General features: G+C 36.6%; 1 protein-coding gene across 2 annotated transcripts in view; it reads left to right on the forward strand.

The window, feature by feature from the left end:
- Positions 1–19,320, forward strand: part of LOC101882631 (adhesion G protein-coupled receptor G5) — a 32,242-nt gene that overhangs the window by 11,969 nt on the left and 953 nt on the right. For both annotated transcript variants that reach the window (XM_087262226.1, XM_087262225.1), the window contains exons 9-13: positions 1–40; positions 142–257; positions 2,712–2,980; positions 10,441–10,546; positions 11,347–11,627. The exon at positions 1–40 is cut by the window's left edge and continues 61 nt beyond it. In XM_087262226.1, the coding sequence (XP_087118352.1) occupies positions 1–40; positions 142–257; positions 2,712–2,980; positions 10,441–10,546; positions 11,347–11,627 (812 nt within the window). The remainder of the gene's footprint in view (positions 41–141; positions 258–2,711; positions 2,981–10,440; positions 10,547–11,346; positions 11,628–19,320) is intronic.

Below are 19,320 nucleotides of genomic sequence, written 5' to 3' on the forward strand. Positions count from 1 at the left end.
GTGTTATTGTGACCATGCAACTCCTTTTGCTTTGCTTCTGGTGGGTAACAAATCATCCACCCATGAAATAAATTCAGTAAGAGTTTCAAATAATCAGCTGACACTGTCTACTTCTTTATCCCCCTTACAAACTCTGAATAGGTTGATTTGAAGATCTCCAAAAGCCAATGGGAAATCTTGTCGTACATCAGCTATGTAGGCTGCTGTCTGTCCGCGTTTTTTTCTGCAGTCACGGTCTTCTCATTCATGTTCATTAGGTGCCATCTTTCTCTTTCAGATAAATGCATATGCTTGATTCACAAAAGTAGTAACTCATATGAAGAGTTCCGATGCAAAAACCTCTAAGTGCTTCTAAAATTGTAATGTTTCTCAACATCCTGTGTTCATGTTCAGTTATTTACATTTAATGGGAATCAAAAGATCTTGACATAAAAGTGAAAATACTGAACCTACACATGGGAATCTGAGAAAAGCGTTCATTTTAAAAGAACATTTCAAATGGTATTTGGAGGCTTTTGCATGTGAACTAGAAATCTAATATACTGAATTAACATATGCAAATGAAATGACATACAAGTTCATTTGTGAATTTTACACATATACAAATTATGTCACATATGCAATATGCATACAACCCCAAATCAGAAAAAGTTGGGAAGAAAGTGTGTTCCTTGTAAAATGTATTTATTATATTTTTAATAAACACGTATTCTAATTTCAGCCTAATCTCACGAAAAAAAAACGTATTTTACGTTTCGTCAGTATAGTGGATTTCAGTCATATGAAAATTTATTATTTATAAAAGGAGATGTGGCACCCAAACCCAACCATTATTGGGTGATGAGCAAATCGTACAAAATTGTATGAATGAAATTGTACAAATTTATAAAGAATTAGCCAATGAAGTTACGAATTGTTGTGAGATTGTGTTGTGAACCAAAATTGGGTTCTTGCAACATACTTCAAAAAAAGCTGAAACAGTAAAGCATTTACTGTATTGTAATGGTGCCATTCCTTTTCACAACACTTAAAAGACGTTTAGGGACTGAAGACACTAAGTGATGAAATGTTTCAAGTTTTGTCTCATTCTCAGTTTTAAGGTTGGCAACAGTACGGGGTCTTCATTGTTGCATTTTGCGATTCAAAATGCACCACACATTCTCTATTGGAGACAAGTCAGGACTGCATGCAGGCCAGTCAAGTACCTGTATCCAGTACTTAATTTGATCGGGGTAACAGATCCAGCGTATTACCAGAGGAGGGAAAGGTGTCGGGAACGAAAGTGAAAAGCAGGGTGGTGGGGTGTCGTGGACGAAAGTGAAGAGAGGGGGGAGGTGGGGTGGTCTGGCGGACGTATGAGTGTCCCTGAAAAAGATGGCAGCATATTGAGCTCCAAAATCTCTATGTACTTTTCAGCACTAATGGTGCCATCACAGAAGTGCAAGTTACTTTTGCTAAAGGCACTAGGGCTTCCTTTTGGCACAGTATTGTTTTAACTGGCTATGTATGGTGGTACTTGGCAAAGATTTGCCAAGGTAATCCTGAGCCCATGTGGTGGTATTATTTATAGTTGAATGAGGATTCTTGATGCAGTTTCGCCTGAGAGATCAGCAATAGTTGTTTAGCTTAGGCTTGTGCCCTTGTCCTTCATGCACTGAAATTTCTCCAGATTTCTTCGATCTTTTAATTATGTTATGCACTATTGAAGGTGAAATATCCAATTGTCTTTCTATCTTTCTTTAAGGAGCCTTGTTTTTAAACATTTCAATAATTTTCTCACATATTTTTCAGCAAACTGGTGATCCTCAGCCCATATTTGCTTCTAAAGTAAATTTAGAAATGTTTCACGCAACTTTTTCTGAATTGGGATTGTGTACTGCAAAAACGGCTGTAGCTTTTTCTCAACCATTGGAATTGCATATATTAACTATAATGTTATATATGCGTCTCACATATGGCTATATATGAACATCTACATATATATTTATAGCTAGTGCAATTACAATGGTTGAAAAAATATATATGTACATGGCTCTTTTGCAGTATTTTGAATGTTGCACATATGACAGACAGTATTTTATATACAGTTGAAGTCATTATTAACCCTCTTTAGATTTTTGTTTCTTTAATAAATATTTCCCAAATGATGTTTAACAGAGCATGGACATTTTAACAGTATGTCTGATAATATGTTTTCTTCCGGAAAAAGTCTTATTTATTTTATTTCAGCAAGAATAAAAGCAGTTTTAAATTTTTTAAACACCATTTTAGTGACAAAATTATTAGCGCCTTTAAGCTATATATATATTTTTTGAGAGTCCACTGAACAAAACATCATTATACAATAACTTACCTAATTACCCTAACCTGCCTAGTCAACCTAATTAACCTAGTTAAGCCTTTAAATGTCCCTTTAAGCTGTATAGAAGTGTCTTGAAAAATATCTAGTAAAATATTATTTACTATCATCATGGCAAAGATAAAATAAATAAGTTATTAGAGATAAGTTATTAAAACTATTATGTTTAGAAAATGTGTTGAAAAAAAATCTTCTCTCCAGTAAACAGAAATTGGGGGAAAAATAAACAAGCGGTCTAATAATTCAGGGGGGCTAATAATTCTGACTTCAACTGTATGCCATTAGAATATATTTCCATAGATCAGATTTCTATATTGGTTTTTAATACATATTTATGTGTGTGTGCTTGCAGTAACGCGAGGGCAGAAGTGTCCAGCAGCATTCACGTGTCTCTGAGTGCTGCTCTGTTTGTCCTCAACTTGAGCTTTATGTTGAGTGAATGGGCCGCCACACTATCCATGAACGGACTGTGTGTGTTTATAGCTGTGACTATACACTACAGCCTGCTGTCTTCCTTTACCTGGATGGCCATCGAAGCCATGCATCTCTACCTTCTTCTCATCAGAGTCTTCAACATTTACATCAAGCACTACATGATCAAGCTGTCTGTGATCGGATGGGGTGAGCATCAAAACCAAATGTTTACAATATAAAAGTCTTAATATACTGTTGAAGTCAGAATTATTGGCCCCTATATATTCTTTCCCAAATTTTTGTTTAATGGAAAGATTTTTTTTTCAACACATTTCTAGGCATAATAGTTTTAATAACTCATTTATAATAACTGATTTAATCTTTGCCATGATGACGGTAAATAATATTTTATTTTATATTTTAAGACACTTCTATGCAGCTTAAAGTGACATTTAAAGGCTTTAATGGGTTAATTAGGCAAGTCATTGTATAACAGTGGTTTTGTTTTGCAGACAATTGAAAAAAAATGATTAAGGGGTTAATAATATTGACCTTAAATGGTTTTTAAAATGTAAAAACTGCTTTTATTCTTGCTGAAATAAAACACATTTCTTCAGAATAAAAAATATAGGAAATACTGTGAAAATTTCCTTGTTTACGAAGGGCTAACAACTGTATATGCAGAAAGGATTTAAGGGGGGTTTTCAAGAGCCACACATGCCTATATGCATATTATGCAAATTATGTAAGGCCTGCAAACTAACAGGGCCACCCTTGCTCTTAGAGGTGATTATTAGACTAAAATGTTTGATTCAGGCTTTGATTTTGGCTTCCAATATTTTAAAATCTTCTCCTTTAAAACCATGTGCTGTTGCATCTCCTTACAGCCTCCAAATCAATGGCATTTGTGCATGCAGTCTGAAAAAGTTTGCATTTACCTTGCAGATATTTAAGGTCAATGCAGATTTTGTGATTGTATCTGATTTGATTTTTTTTATCTTCTTTTAAAATTTACTCATGTCTACAATAAAAAAATAAATAAACAAACAAACAAATAAATAAATGGTCCCACTATATCTCGTGTCGATTATACCTGTGAACTTACTTACACATTAACTAGATATGTAAGTAGTATGTAACTACAGTGTATGTATGTTGTATTTACTTGTGTAATACTGGTGTAACTACACACATGTAACAACACACAATAGTACTGTATGTGTAAGTTCAAATGTGTAACAGGACATTAATTACACAATGTTTGGTAAACTACCACCCTAATGTGAATTACTGATATGATTCTACAATTAACCTTTAAACAACAAATGAACTTAAGACATTTGCATATTTCTATATGCACTTATACTTTTTTGGCAGAAGTTTGCTGTTGTTAAACAGTTGCACAAAGGCTTAGGTTTTATATATTACACAGTAATTTGTGACCATTTCACATTTTATATTGAGTGGACAGTTCCTGAGGATTTACCCTGTAATTACACTGGTATCACAAGGTAAAACCTTCTAATGCAGCGTTAGTTCTGCCATTCTTATTCTAATATAGTGTTCGGAAGTACATGGAATGCAAACAGGTGTGAAAGTGGGAAAATACCAGCAAGTACATTTTGTTTTTACATAATGCACTTATGTAATTCTTGTTACAGATGTGTACTTTCTTGTTGTAACCAATGTACTGTTACACATTTGAACCTACACATACTATTCAGTGGGTTATTACATGTGTAGTTACACCCGTATTAAAAGTAAATACTATGTAGCAATGTGTACATACACTGTAGTTACATACTACTTACACATTTAGTTACCATGTAAATACACAGGTATAAGCAACAATATAAAGTGGGACCAAATAAATAAATGAGTGGGTGCTGACTAACAGTTGTGATAATAAAAGTCCTCTTTTTTACAATTCCTGTATTTAATCTATTTGCATTTTTTTTCTTTATTTGTTTAAAGGATACTGCATCCTTAATAAGCCCCATGTGCTATTTCTTTGTCTTAAAACTGCTGCCAAGCATTTTTTTTTTTTTTTTTTTTTTGTGAAGTTGTTTTGGTGAAGTTTATTTATTACTCAAAAAAGTGCCAAGAAATTATCCCCCACACTATTACACCACCACCACCATCCTGAACCGTTGATACAAGGCAGGATGGACCAATGCTTTCATGTTGTTGACGCTAAATTCCGGCCCTACCATCCAAATGTCTCAGCAGAAATCGAGACTCATCAGACCAGGCAATGTTTTTCCAAACTTCTATTGTCTAATTTTGGCGAGCATGTGTGAATATTTCTGTGTGACCATTCTCTGTAAACCCTAGAGATGGTTGTGCGTGAAATCCAAGTAGATCAGGAGTTTCTGAAATACTCAGACCAGCCCATCTGGCACCAACAACCATGCCATGTTTAAAGTCACTTAAATCACCTTTCTTCCCCATTGTGATGCTTGGTTTGAACTGCAGCAGATCATCTTGACCATGTCTACATGCCTAAATACGTTGAGTTGCTGCCATGTGATTGGCTGAATAAAAATTTGCATTAACGAGCGGATGGACAGGTGTACCTCATATAGTAGCCGCTAAGTGTATGTGCATGCCTAGTGAGGGCTGTATTGCCAAATGGCTGTATGCCATTTTAGGGCTGTATTGAATAAATAAAGAGTTTTTCTGCCAAATATCCAAAAGAAAAAACATAATTTACTAAGGTAGGAGAAGCTGCGTGAGTCTTTTTCTTATATAATAAGTGAAGTTTATTTATAAACTAATCTCGAGAGGAGCATGTGCTTATGATTGATAGCACCTGGTCCACATTAGCTAACACTGATTTACCAATCAGACGACTCCTTCACCGCTATTAAAAACCAGAGTATCTTACTTCAGCCATCTTTGTCTTGAAGAATCCCCCATTCCACCTCTACTCCTCCCATTTCCTTGTCAGGGCACCACAGCCGCACAGCAGGAATGTCACCGGCTCGGACACTTCCTGGCCAGGTTGGCATTTCTGTGCGGAGTTTGCGTGTTCTCCTCATGTTTGCGTAGGTTTTCACCAGGCTCTCCAGTTTCCTCCCACAGACCAAAAACATGTAACATAAGTAAATTGACAAATCTAAATCGACAGACACTTCTTAGCATTAATCTACCAACATTATCTAGCAGGGGAGTTCTCGAGACCTACCTGAACTCGGACTCCCCTCTTGCCCTGCAACGGGAGGGAGCCCCAGGCTCGAGGATCTCACAAGTTCAGGGCTCTCTACAAGGACAGCATGCCAAACAAGCTCCATAAATAATCATCAGCTAAGAGCGAACTCTTGAAATTACTTGCATCTCAGAAGACAAAATGCCATGAAAACGTGGTGAATTTTAGAGGTGTGAGATGCTCTATGGGATGCTTAAGATAGTTCTGGAGGTATCAATAATATAATAGTAATAATATTAGTGAACTACTGGAGTGACGGTCGGCCTGCTGGTTTGCCCATGAATGCTATTATTATCATCACATGATCTCTTATAACAAAATCACATGACATTTTTTAATAAGCATACTGGAATTTATTCAGTAAAAGCCTTTCCATTGTAGTTTATAAACATTTTTTCTTATCAGATAAATAGTGTATCCTACTCAGCTGTTTTTATACTACTCAGTTGCACATTTTCAAAATGTATGCATATCTTGGCATTTCCATCCAGGGTGTTTTTATGCCATAATCCAAAATGTGCATAAAAAAGGTGGATGGAAACATAGCTACTGTCTTCAACAGTTTCATATTTCTGTTGTTTGTTGAGCAGTTTTGGGCTATGGATATTTCACATTATCAAAATTGAGACAGACAATCAAACTTGATATGTTTCTCCCCATGTAAAACAAATTGTCCATGTAGTTTTGTTCCCCATTTGATAAGAGTAGACATTAATAAATGGCTTTCAAGTCAACTTACTTTAATTTGACTTACTTAAAAAAAAACATGTTGTTCAAAGCCAGAATTTATTTATTTGTTTTCATAACTAGATCATTTGAAAAAGGTCATGAGTGAAAAATACAGATCTCAGATATGGGTGTGGAGTGACAGACACCGCATTTTATTTATGATCTACTGACACAAAGGATGAACTATTTGCAGCAGGCACATTGTGACATCCAGTAGCGGGCTTTACAGTAGCAATGCAAATAACAAAGGTCATTTTGACCACAGACTATGTTTACAGGCAAACTTATATTAAGATAATAATGGTTTTGCATTTGCTGTAAGAAATGGTCAGTCAGTGGCAGTTATGCAAAAAATGGCAGCAAAAAAAAGCCCTGATTACTGTCACAGACCGCGTACCTGAACGGAGACGTTATGTCTATGGACACATTGTGCATTGCATTGTGCAAGTAGCTTGACCACTCTGTATTCAGCTCAGCAGAAGATGTCTCTTCAGCTTCTGAGGTGAAAAGTCTAACTTGCTCTCCTTCAGGTGTAGGATACTCAGCTTATTATAATCAGCCGCGGCTGTAAGGAGCTGCCATTTCCTTAAGCTGCAGTCACACAATAGGCTTCCAGTAGACTTAATAATAATAATAATAATAATTTTTATTTATATAGCGCCTTTCCAGAGCTCAAGGACACTTTACAAGGAATGCAACAAAAAGATAAACAAACATACATGAGGTCAAATATAACAAACTGGAATTACACAAACAAGACCTAAGAGACATATGAGCAGAGTAGTGGTGGATCAGATTAAGTGGTCAGTTTGGCAGATCAGAAGCGAAGCATTCAGAAAATAAGCGAGTCTTGAGTAAGGATTTGAATTCAGAGATATTATTAGCAGAGCGGACTGAGCGTGGTAGAGAGTTCCAGAGTTTGGGTGCAATAACACTAAATGATCTGCCCCCCATTGAAGGGAGGCGGTACCGAGCGACAGCAAGAAGGCCAGAGTCAGCAGACCGTAAAGAGCGAGTTGGGGTGTAGGGGACAAGCATGTTGCAGAGATAGGAGGGTGCTAGGACTTCCATTCATATGCTTACAAACATGGCAGAACGGAAACGCAAGCACATCACATATGCGAAAAAGTTTTGGATATTGCTGCATTCGAAAGTTTGGTGTACTTTGACCTGCGAAATCGCATCACGATTGCGTGGTAGCAATAGAAGATAAAAATGTGACCTCTCTGTTCAGAAATGTAACATATGGAGCAATCGCTTGCTTCATCAACGTCTGACCATCTTGTTTTGTCCTGCCCCTTTACACAGTGCTGTAAGACAGAGCAACGCATGCTCATACTCTAGTGTGACCGTGAGCGTTCTGCACATGCAGTGGTTACAGCAGAGCTATATTTATTCATTATAGTGCATCTGCAAAGTATTCAGAGCACTTCACTTTTTTACATTTTACAAGGACCTTTTATTACATAAAGGCACAAAAAACAACCCAGAAGTTAACGAGAATTATTTACATTATTTTTAAAATGTCCCATTTATTGTATTTTATTAATGCCTACCTCCACCCCAACCCTAAACCCTAAACGTAAAAACAGTAGTTGTACCAAGTATTATTTATGCTATCTATTAAAAGTACCCAATAAATTGTATTTTTTAACGCCTACCCTACCTTAACCCTAAACCCAATCGTCACAGTAGTGTAAAAATCTTCATTATTGTTATATGATGTCATAAAAAAATGTTGCTATATTGATGTGCATATCACACTTCCGGCCGGCTGTGTATCCGATGTAAACTTTACTTTAAAAAATCTTGTGGGGGAAAACAGAAGAAAATACAGACTTGACTTGACTTGACTTGACTTAATTCAATGTGGCTCAGCATGGAATTACAGTGCACCACATGTGTAAAGGATGACGACGGACCAGCACAGGACAGAGCACACTGAGAGAATAAATAGGGAAAGCAAACTAATGAACTGACAAGCAGGCAGGTGAACATAACGCTAAATAATAGTATAACAAGGTGGGTGGGACAAGATGAAAGACAGGAGAGCACATGATAAAAAAAAACACAACACAAGCTATAGTGCTCACTTAGGGTGCTTTCACACTTGGTTCATTTGCCTGGACTGTACCCAAGTTTGATTGTCTCCCTCTGCCACCTCCTCGGTTGGGTTGTGTTCATACTGTCTTTTTTCCTTCTTAACCCCAGTGCACTTGCGTTATCGAGCTGCTGTTTTGTTTATGGCCGTCGCTAGGTGACGGCAACGAAAGCAAGCGCCGAAATGGAAATATGTCCGCACATCGCTTTAACTGAACCTTTGGTTTTGGACATACAGAAAGCGACTCGCATCCATCTGCCGCAAAAATGTTATAAACATTCAGAACATCACACAGTGTCTGCAGAAGCTGTTTTTGGAGGAGACAAGTAGACATCACTATGTATCACTGTGTTTGCCCTGGCTCAGTCCCGTGTGTGTCACCAAGGTACAAAACATAACACACACACACACACACACAGACACACACACACATGAACGAACGTTATGAAAACGATAGTTTGTTGTACAGTTGGCGGTTCACTTTCGTGATTTTGTGCGATCAGAAGTGAACCGTACCAGAGTTCGCATGAATCGTACCCCAGACCACTTCTTTCAGGCGGACTCGGGTACGGTTCACGGGTGCGCACCCGAGTTCAGAAGACACGTTCACACTAGCTAAACGTACCGTACTATGACGTTAAACGAATCCGGGTGCGGACCAAAAGTGCTAGTGTGAAAGCACCCTTAAAGACTGGACTAGTCAGCACCATTAGCCTAGTAGTTAGTTCGTCAACACATAGCACCCAGGTGCTCACGGCGACCCGAGTTCGATTCCCGGCTCGAGGTCCTTTGCCGACCCTTCTCCTATCTTTGCTCCCTATACTTTTCTGTCTATAAATCTCCACTGTCCTATCACAATAATAAAGTTGAAAACCCCTAAAAATAATTATAAAAAAAAAAGACAGGACTAGAACATGTAACCAATAAGGGAACTAGACAGGACTATTGTGTGGACTGTGCCACCAAAACAAGAATTAACAAGACTGGAGTGGCAGAATCCTGACAGTTACAGCCTTATTCCAAACTAGATTAAATTCATCAAGACAATACTGCAAAATGACAAGCTTGGCACACATGTTTTGGGGCAGTTTCTGTCAATCTTCTTTCAGTAACTCCAGGTAGTTAGTGTACTAAAAGTTTGCTCAGCCAATTTCTCTTTGCTCAGCCAATTTTTCCTCTAAACATAGAGTGCAGGGACTGAGAGAGTACAACTAATAATTTTTTGACAATCCTATTTGCTGAAATATTAAAAGAAAAACTTCACGATGGTGTTACCAAGACTTTCAGATAAAGGAAAAAAATCGTGTGAGACTAATAACGGCAGCCAGAAGAGAGGATAATGTCAAATTTGCTGGCCTGCCCCATTGGCACTGCATTAGAAACACAACAAGAAAACACACAAAAGATGATACAATACATACGTAAATACATAAACTGCAAATGCATTTTCTTTAATCTAAATATTAAAAACTTAAGGGTTTAAGATTACGTTGACCGTTAAACATGTCATAAAAGTCTTGTGAAAATGGTCCATTGAAAATATGATTTAAAAAATAATTATAATACAAAACTATCAAATTCGAACCTTGAAATGTGGTGATTTATCTTGGAATAATTTATCATTGACAGGAGTCCCTGCTGTTGTTGTTGGAGGCTTGCTGTCAGTTCATAACATCAGACCCTTTTATGGCACCCATGAGATGACATTAACAGACACTGATCGGACCAATTCAATGTAAGTCTTCACATTACATTATTCACATTACTTCACAGCTAATGTCACTCAGAGTATAAATAATTTACGAATATTTTCCGGATGGACTGTAAACAGACCAATTTTAACCTACTTTTAACCTACTGTCGTATCTTCGATTTGGAAGAATCTCCCCTTCCACCCCATCTCCTCCTTTTCCTTCTTTACTAGAGGGAATTCTCGCCACCTACCTGATCTCAAACCCCCTTATATATTAAAAGACCAGGCGGAAGCCCTGGGCTCAATTATCTCTGAGCTCTGGGACAACATGTCAAACCTGCTAAGAGCGTCAAGCAATATCTAAGTGTGAACTCTTGAAAATGTAATACGCTAAAGTATAACCACTCACTCATGAATTTCATTTACTCATTCATTTTGCTTTGGCTTAATTTGGCTTAGTCTATGTTTCAGAGGTCGCCTCAATGGAATGAACCACCAACTATGCCAGCATATGTTTAAACATGTTTTTATGTTTTTTTTTATGGCCTTCCAGGTGCAACCTAGTGCTGAGAAACAACCATATGCACATATTCACACACACACTCATACACATTCATTCATTTTCTTGTCCGCTTAGTCCCTTTATTAATTCGGAGTCGCCACAGTGGAATGAACCGTCAACTTATCCAGCAAGTTTTAACGCAGCGGATGCCCTTCCAGCCACAACCCATCTCTGTAAAACATCCACACACACACTCATACACTACTGACAATTTAGCCGACCCAATTAACCCATGTCAACAGTACAATTTACTTACAATGCAAATCTTTCTTTCATTCAGCTGCTGGATCAAAGAGAACATCATCCTGTACGGCGTGACCCTTTCCTACTTCAGTATCGTATTCCTGTTCAACTTAGGAATCCTGATCACAGTGTCTAGACAGATCTTAAAGCTACATCGTACAAGTAGAAAGTATGAAAAGATGCCAGTCTGGAAGGATGCCGGCACAGTGCTGGGGCTCATGTGTCTGCTGGGTACGACATGGGGTTTGGCCTTCTTCACCTCTGGACATACCATCTACCCTATACTCTACCTATTCTGCATCTTCAACTCAATGCAAGGTGGGTGCCACAAGATACTAACCGAGACTCTCACACAATGTACTGTAGACTTTAAATCCATAAAATGACAATAGCACAAATAAGGTAAAAATGTATCCATTTTAACCAGGGATGCGCCTTTACCTCAATTTTTTTAGCCAATTTAAATTGCTGATTCTTGGCCAAGCAAATTTACATGTATTTAGTCTTTTAAAAAAGAAATAGATAAATATAGTAAGAAATAAAGTAAAAGTGTGTAATGTTAAAACAGGGGTCTTTTCTTCATACGTGGATTAATCAATTAGCTGGATTTAGTTATTGAATCGCCGGCAGCTAGCTCTCTGCAATTTTCACATGGTCGCCCACTGAAGCTAAGCAGGGCTGCGCCCGGTCAGCACCTGGATGGGAGATCACATGGGAAAGCCGGGTTGCTGTTAGTGAGACCAGCAGTGGTCCTAATGCCCCAGTATAGTGAAGGGGACTCTATACTGTCTTTAGGATGAGACGTTAAACTGAGGTCCTGACTCTCTGTGGTCATTAAAAATCCTAGGATGTCTTTCGAAAAAGAGTAGGGGTTTAACTCTGGCATCCTGGCCAAATTTTCCCACTGTCCATCATGGCATCCTAACCATCCCAATATCATAATTGGCTTTGTCACTAGCCCCTTTCACACATACAGACCTTTCCGGAAAATTGCCGGCAATTTTCCGGAAAGGTTGTATGTGTGAACAGGTCCTTTTCGAAAATACCGGTGAATTCGTTCTGGCTATTTTCCGGAAAGAGAAGTTGTAACATTACCGGCAATTTGCCGGAATGCTGCGCTGTGTGAATGCAGAAGGAAGATTGCCGTTATAAGCGCGTGCACGTCTGGAACGTGCTGACGTGAGACGTCTGCTTTAGCCAATCACAACAGTCAGGCGCATTTACGTCCACACGGTTTGTGAGAATAAAAGCCTTTGAATATTTTTCCAGACACATTTAGCTGCTAGAAGTTAGTCAGATCACGTTTATATGTTTTTCTTAATGCCAACTGTGTAAATAATCATCGATGAGATGCTTATGATAAGCCGTTGTTTGTTTACCTTCAAGCTTTGCGTGTGCCTGTGAAACAGCCTGTGAGCGCCTGCACACGCACATATTATGAACATCTCGACATGCGAAAGTGATCCTGCGAAAGTTGTTCACAATATTGATCATCCACAGAGTTTGTAATTTAGTCAAATGTTTACAAATGCAAGCGCAGCCGTTTAAAGCTCATTTGTGGTGAATGATGTCAGAATTTACCGGTATTTTGGGATGGATGTGTGAATGCTCTTTTCCGGAAAATTTCCGTAACGTCCTCGCCTGTGTGAACACCGCTTTTTTGAATATACCGGTAAAGTCGTTCCGGAAATTTTCCGGATATTTACCGGTATCACTGTGTGAAAGGGGCTACTGTCTCCTCTCCACCAATAAACTGGTGTGTGGTGTGTGGTCTGGTGCAATATGGCTGCTTTCCCATCATCCAGGTGCACACTCTGGGTGGATGAAGAGATTCCCCCAACTGTGAAAACTGCTTTGAGTGTCCAGAAAAAAGCACTATATAAATGTAAGGAATTAATATTATTATTATTATTATTATTATTATATGACATAATCCAGGATTATTTCATTCTTCAAAACTCATCTGAGAGTTGTTGTAATACTCAGGATAGTAATGATGTAATACTCTACTCAGGATTAGATCGGGTCATGAGACTCTCAAGATCAAAGCGACCTCCCACTCCCCCCATATTTCCATCTGCTGTATGCTCAAGAACTTCAAAATCTGTATATTCTGCATATCAAATTGTTTCAGTAATGAATTAGTACATTGATATTGTTTATACATACAGTTGAAGTCAGAATTATTAGCCCCCCTTTGAATTTTTTCTTTTTTAAATATTTCTCAAATGATGTTTAGCAGAGCAAGGAAATTTTCACAGTATTTCTGATAATATTTCTTCTTCTGGAGAAAGTCTAATTTGTTTTATTTCGACTAGAATAAAAGCAGTTTTACATTTTTCAACCATCATAATATAATAACTTGCCTAATTACCCTAACCTGCCTAGTTAACCTAATCAACCTAGTTAAGCCTTTAAATGTCACTTTAAGTTGTATAGAACTGCCTTAAAAATATTTAGTCAAATATTATTTACTGTCATCATAGCAAAGATAAAATAAATCAGTTATTAGAATTGAGTTATTAAAACTATTATGTTTAGAAATGTGTTGGAAATAATCTTGAAATAAAGTAAGTGCAATCTCTCTTTTTTACATATAATCTATTAAATATTAGCAAACATATCAATAAATCAGAATAAAAATATAGTAAATGTGGCTTATGTTTGTGTCTGGAGGGAAGTGATGCCTTGCTGCTTTTCATATAGTGTTTTTTTTTTTTATTTAAATTACAACATACCGAGCCTTACCACCATTTGATTCTATGACAATCGTACACTCTCATGGACTGCAGGCTTTAAATTAGATGAAATTCTCAGGAACCACAAAAAACATGGGCTGACATGTGATGTCTGTTGTAATCGACACAGATTACATGTACCTACTATATGGTTGGGGTTAGAATGTGGCTTTGGTTCAGGGTTAGTCAATCATTCATTCATTCATTCATTCATTCATTCATTCATTCATTTTCTTTTCGGCTGAATCCCTTTAATAATCTGGGGTCGCCACAGCGGAATGAACCGCCAACTTATCCAGCATAAGTTTTACTCAGCAGATACCCTTACAGCTGCAACCCTTGATTGGAAAACATCCATACACACTCATTTACACATACACTTCGGACAAGTTAGCCTACCCAATTCACCTGTAACATGTCTTTGGACTGTGGGGGAAACTGAGGAAATCACCCGGAAACACCCGGAGGAAATCCACGCAAACACGGGTAGAACATGCAAACTCTACACAGAAATGCCAACTGGCCCAGCCATGACTCGAACCAGTGACCTTCTTGCTGACAGGCGATTGTGCTACCCACCGGTTAAGGGTTAATTACTTGTAATTATGCATAATTTATTTTAAATACTATAGTAAGTGCATGGAACATGTGTAACTATGTTACCTTAAATAAAACTGTTAACCGTAACATTAATAAAAGATGATGCCATACTGCAATTTTATATTGAAACATTAATTTGAATACCAAATTTACAAATGTACGTTCAAGTTTTGTATTTCATCCCATTGAGTCATTTCTGAAATATGCAAACTGTATTTTTGCATGGTGGAAAACAACAGAAGCAGGAAATAATAATCAAATGAACCACATACAATGAATGATGTCAATCAAGACCGAAAACATCCGGTTTGTAGGTGTGTGTGTGTGTGATGTGTGTGTGTGTGTGTGTGTGTGTGTGTATTCAGTTTTCTGAGATAGCATCAGTTCAGCTAGTGTACTGTATAAATCATTTGAAAGTAAAAGTACAGATGTCTTACTGGAAATGACTTTGATAAAAGTTCATTTAGAATTTTGCTCAAGTAAAAGTTTTATCTAATATTTATTGTACTTTTTATTATATAACATAATGAAGTAAATATAGTCTACTTAAAGTCAATAAATAATAAAACGTGTTCAATACACAGTTTGAGCAGCTTGACTGTGTTCAGTTTTAACTTATATGTTTGTTTTAACTTCATACATTTTGTTTCCTTTAAATTAAAAAGGCTAAATGTTTAGGTAAAATCATGATGATGCTAAAAATAAGATAAAAATAAAAAGCTAATAGTTTAAATTATATATATATATATATATATATATATATATATATATATATATATATATATATATATATATATATACATATATATATATATATATATATATATATATGTTTAAAGCATCTTTGCAGTGTACAATTTTTTTCGTGTTCATTAGACATTACTCTTTTTATATGATTTGACGTCAACTTTGATGAAAGGTTTTGATCCACTTTAAATGTTGACTACTGTGCACTACCTGACAAAAGTCTTCCAAGTTTTAGGAACAAAAGATAGTAACTTAACTTCTAGTTGATCATTTGGTATCAGAAGTGGCTTATATGAAAGACAAAGGCCTCTAGATTATGCTTTTTTTACCAAAAAAACATGATCATGCCTAGATTTTTAATTATTTAATTAGGACAGTAAGGTCTGACTTTGCTTAGACAAAAGTCTTGTCACTGTAGAGGCAATTTTCTTTAAGGAGGCTCTCTCAGAGGTCAAGAAGACATTCTTACCCAATGTGTCTTTTAAAGTTCTATTATTTGCAAAGAAAGTCACACAATCATACAGCAACGACAGTTTCTGCAGGGTGAGACGCAGAAACAGTGTGCGTTTTCTTTTTATCTAGTTTGTAATACCCACAAGGTCATCAGTGACTTACAGGGTGAATCCCAGCTACATCAAACTTCATTTTTGACCATCTACACTCTCAGAAAAAATGGTACAATGTTGTACCAAAGAAGGTACAAACCCTTGTCACTGGGGCAGTACCTTTTTATGGAACAGAATTGTACCTTAAGACAAAGAAACAAATTTGTACCATTGCAGTTTGTACCTTTAAGAACATGATTTATACCATGGGGAACCAAAATGTACCTTCATCAAAGATACAAATGTTTTACCAGTTGTTTCGCATTATTGCATTATAGAACTTAATAATTATTGTTTATGAGTTTCTTTAAACATATGCTTTTAAATGATGATTCATGTTTTAATATGGAAATTATTCATAAATCACTTTGCCTTTCCAGTAATATTTATTTTCATAGATTTTGTAACAAAGAAGGAGTTGTCCAACACTTATGTACACTCTCAGAAATAAAGGTACAGGAGCTGTCTCTGGGTCAGTACCTTTTTAAAAGATACATATAAGTATCCAAATGTACCTAAAAAGTACCTCTGAAGTACCATTATGGACCCTTCAGGTACAAATATGTACCGTTTGAAAAGGTACCACCCCAGTGACAGCTCCTGTACCTTTATTTCTGAGAGTGTACCTTTTTATGAGAGCAATTATGTACCTTCATTTAAATTGTACCATAAAAGGTACAGAACAGTATCATAAGCGGTCTTTTCTGTACCATATAAGGTCAAACTTTTACAAAGGTACAAAACTGGCCCTCAAGGAACATTATTTGTACCACCGTGTACCTTTTTTTCTGAGAGTGTACATTTCAGTCTTACCTCTAAATCAAACATGTAGCTTGTTAAATCACTATGTACTTATTTAGATCTTGTCTGATGATAAACAGATGTTAAAGTGGTCACACTTGGTCTAACCTAAACAGTACATTCATGGAAGAATAAAAAAAAGACCTTTATAACAAATTAGTGTATAAAATTAATATACGATGAATAAAATAAATTTCCACCACATCACTTAAAATAAATAATGAACAGTATAGAATAAAAAGTCATGGTGCAGTGGAAAAATTATTACTATTGTTTATGACTCCAATGAGCTTGGAGGACTGCATCCTTACATCTCTGCAATGACTCAAATCACTTATTAATAAAGTCATCTGGAATGGCAAAGAAAGTGTTCTTGCGGGACTCCCAGAGTTCATCAAGATTCTTTGGATTCATCTTTAATGCTTCCTCCTTAACCTTACCCCAAATATGCTCAATAATGTTCATGTCTGATGACTGGAAAAATCTACCTTCTGCCACTTTCCCAAATGATCAACTAGAAGTCGAGTTATTATTTGTTACTCAACTGGGATCGACAACAAGACTTTTTTGTCAGGTAGTACTAGCCGGTATGCTATGCATATTAAAACGTGGGTGATCAGAGGGGTTTTAAACGACTTAAATCAAATAAAATTACCTAAAACTACGTAACTTTAGCATACCAAAGTGAAATTCAAACATATTAAATGTATTTTCCCCAACAACAAATTTGTGGCTGGTAAAAATGCAGAGTGGCTAGCAACTTTAGAAAACTACTAGCCCACCACAGTGGCTGGTAAACAAAAAAGTTAATGTTGAGTTTGATGCTTACAAATGACTGATTTGAAATGCAGTGTTTCCCGTTCATTGATTTATTTGTGATGATCTACAACAATACATTGGCCTTCACTAAAATATAGAGCATATCGAGTTTAATCATCATTCCATACTGTATAGAAATGTAGCAGAATCGAAGAGCATCTCATACACATCACTTCACTGAGCTCAAACGTTAGAACATTTGAAAACCATGTCTATCAGGGAATCAATCTATAAACATATATATGAGTGATGCTGACGCAGGGGCATAGTTTGTGGTTGACCCAAATATGAAATTTACTCACTATTTACTCACACTTGAGCAGATCTAAACCTTTATGAGTTTTTTTCTTCTGTCAGACACTAAACTCACAATGAGGCAGAGTTGGTTTTTCGTTCTTTTTTGCCACAATTTACCACTTCCGACTTTTAATATGTGTAAGGAGTGGGGTGGCAACAGAGGGGAGGATCCAGATGCTGCTTTATTTAGAAAAATCAGGCAGAAAAGTTCCAAACAGAAGCATGTAGGTCATCAGAGAGTGGTTGATATACGTAAATAGATGAATGCTTGAAGCAGGTGGCAAAAACAAACAAACACAATGAGACATACAAAGATCAAAACAAGACAGACTAAGCAAGAAAATGCTGACGTAATGCTCACTTACAGGAAACAAGAAGTGTGCATATATATATATATATATATATATATATATATATATATATATATATATATATATATATATATATATATATATATATATATATATATATATATATAATATATATATGTGTGTGTGTGTGTGTGTGTGTGTGTGTGTGTGTGTGTGTATATATAAATAATTTTTTTTGTTTTGTGCTTAGGGTTTAACACCAGTGGGCCCAATTTTTTTTTTATCTCGCCTAGGGCCCCTCTACCCTACAGGCCGGCACTGGCACACAGACATATTATGCTTTATCATAATAATTACACTTCAAAGTTCTGTTATAATGCCAGTCTGTGGAGTCTAATAAAATGCACACCATATAGAAGCTTCTTACATGCTTCCATACCAAATCTGAAATCGAGGGGCACAGGACACGGTTCATGTAACTAGTTAAAATTGCATATTTTACTTGATTTGAACATTCTCAAAACATTAAGATAATGTACGTACATAATTCAGCAGAATACTGTATATAACACTAGGGGTATTTTATTTTCAAAAAAGACAAAAAAACCAGACAGTTCAGAAATGACTCACTACAGTTTTGTTTTCTGCTTCCAAAGCATAGGATCACAACAGGGATCATTCTGAAGTCACACAGTGTCTAGGAGGATGTGAAATTAACAAGTTCATGATTCAATGAAATCACGGTTCAAAAAAAGTGGAACAGAACATTTTCTTAACCCTCGTGTGCTCTTGGGGATGTTTTTGTGATTTGTCAAGTGGAATAATATTTAGTGATGAATCTTATTTTGACACATATGTTGGGCAATTGCAAAAGTTTTCAAAAACTCAATAACAGACTCGGATTTAAAACAATAATTATTTACATTTATATAGTGTTTTTCTAGACACTAATAGCGCTTTACACATTGGGGGAATCTCCTCATCCACCACCAGTTTGTGTGTGGATGACACGACGGCAGCCATATTGCGCCAGACCACACACCAGCTGATTGGTGGAGAGAAGATGCATTTGGCCAGGATGCAGGGGTTAAAC

This window comes from Danio rerio, chromosome 7, assembly GCF_052040795.2.
Source record: "Danio rerio strain M-AB ecotype USA chromosome 7, GRCz13ab, whole genome shotgun sequence".
NCBI classification, from domain to species: Eukaryota; Metazoa; Chordata; class Actinopteri; order Cypriniformes; family Danionidae; genus Danio; species Danio rerio.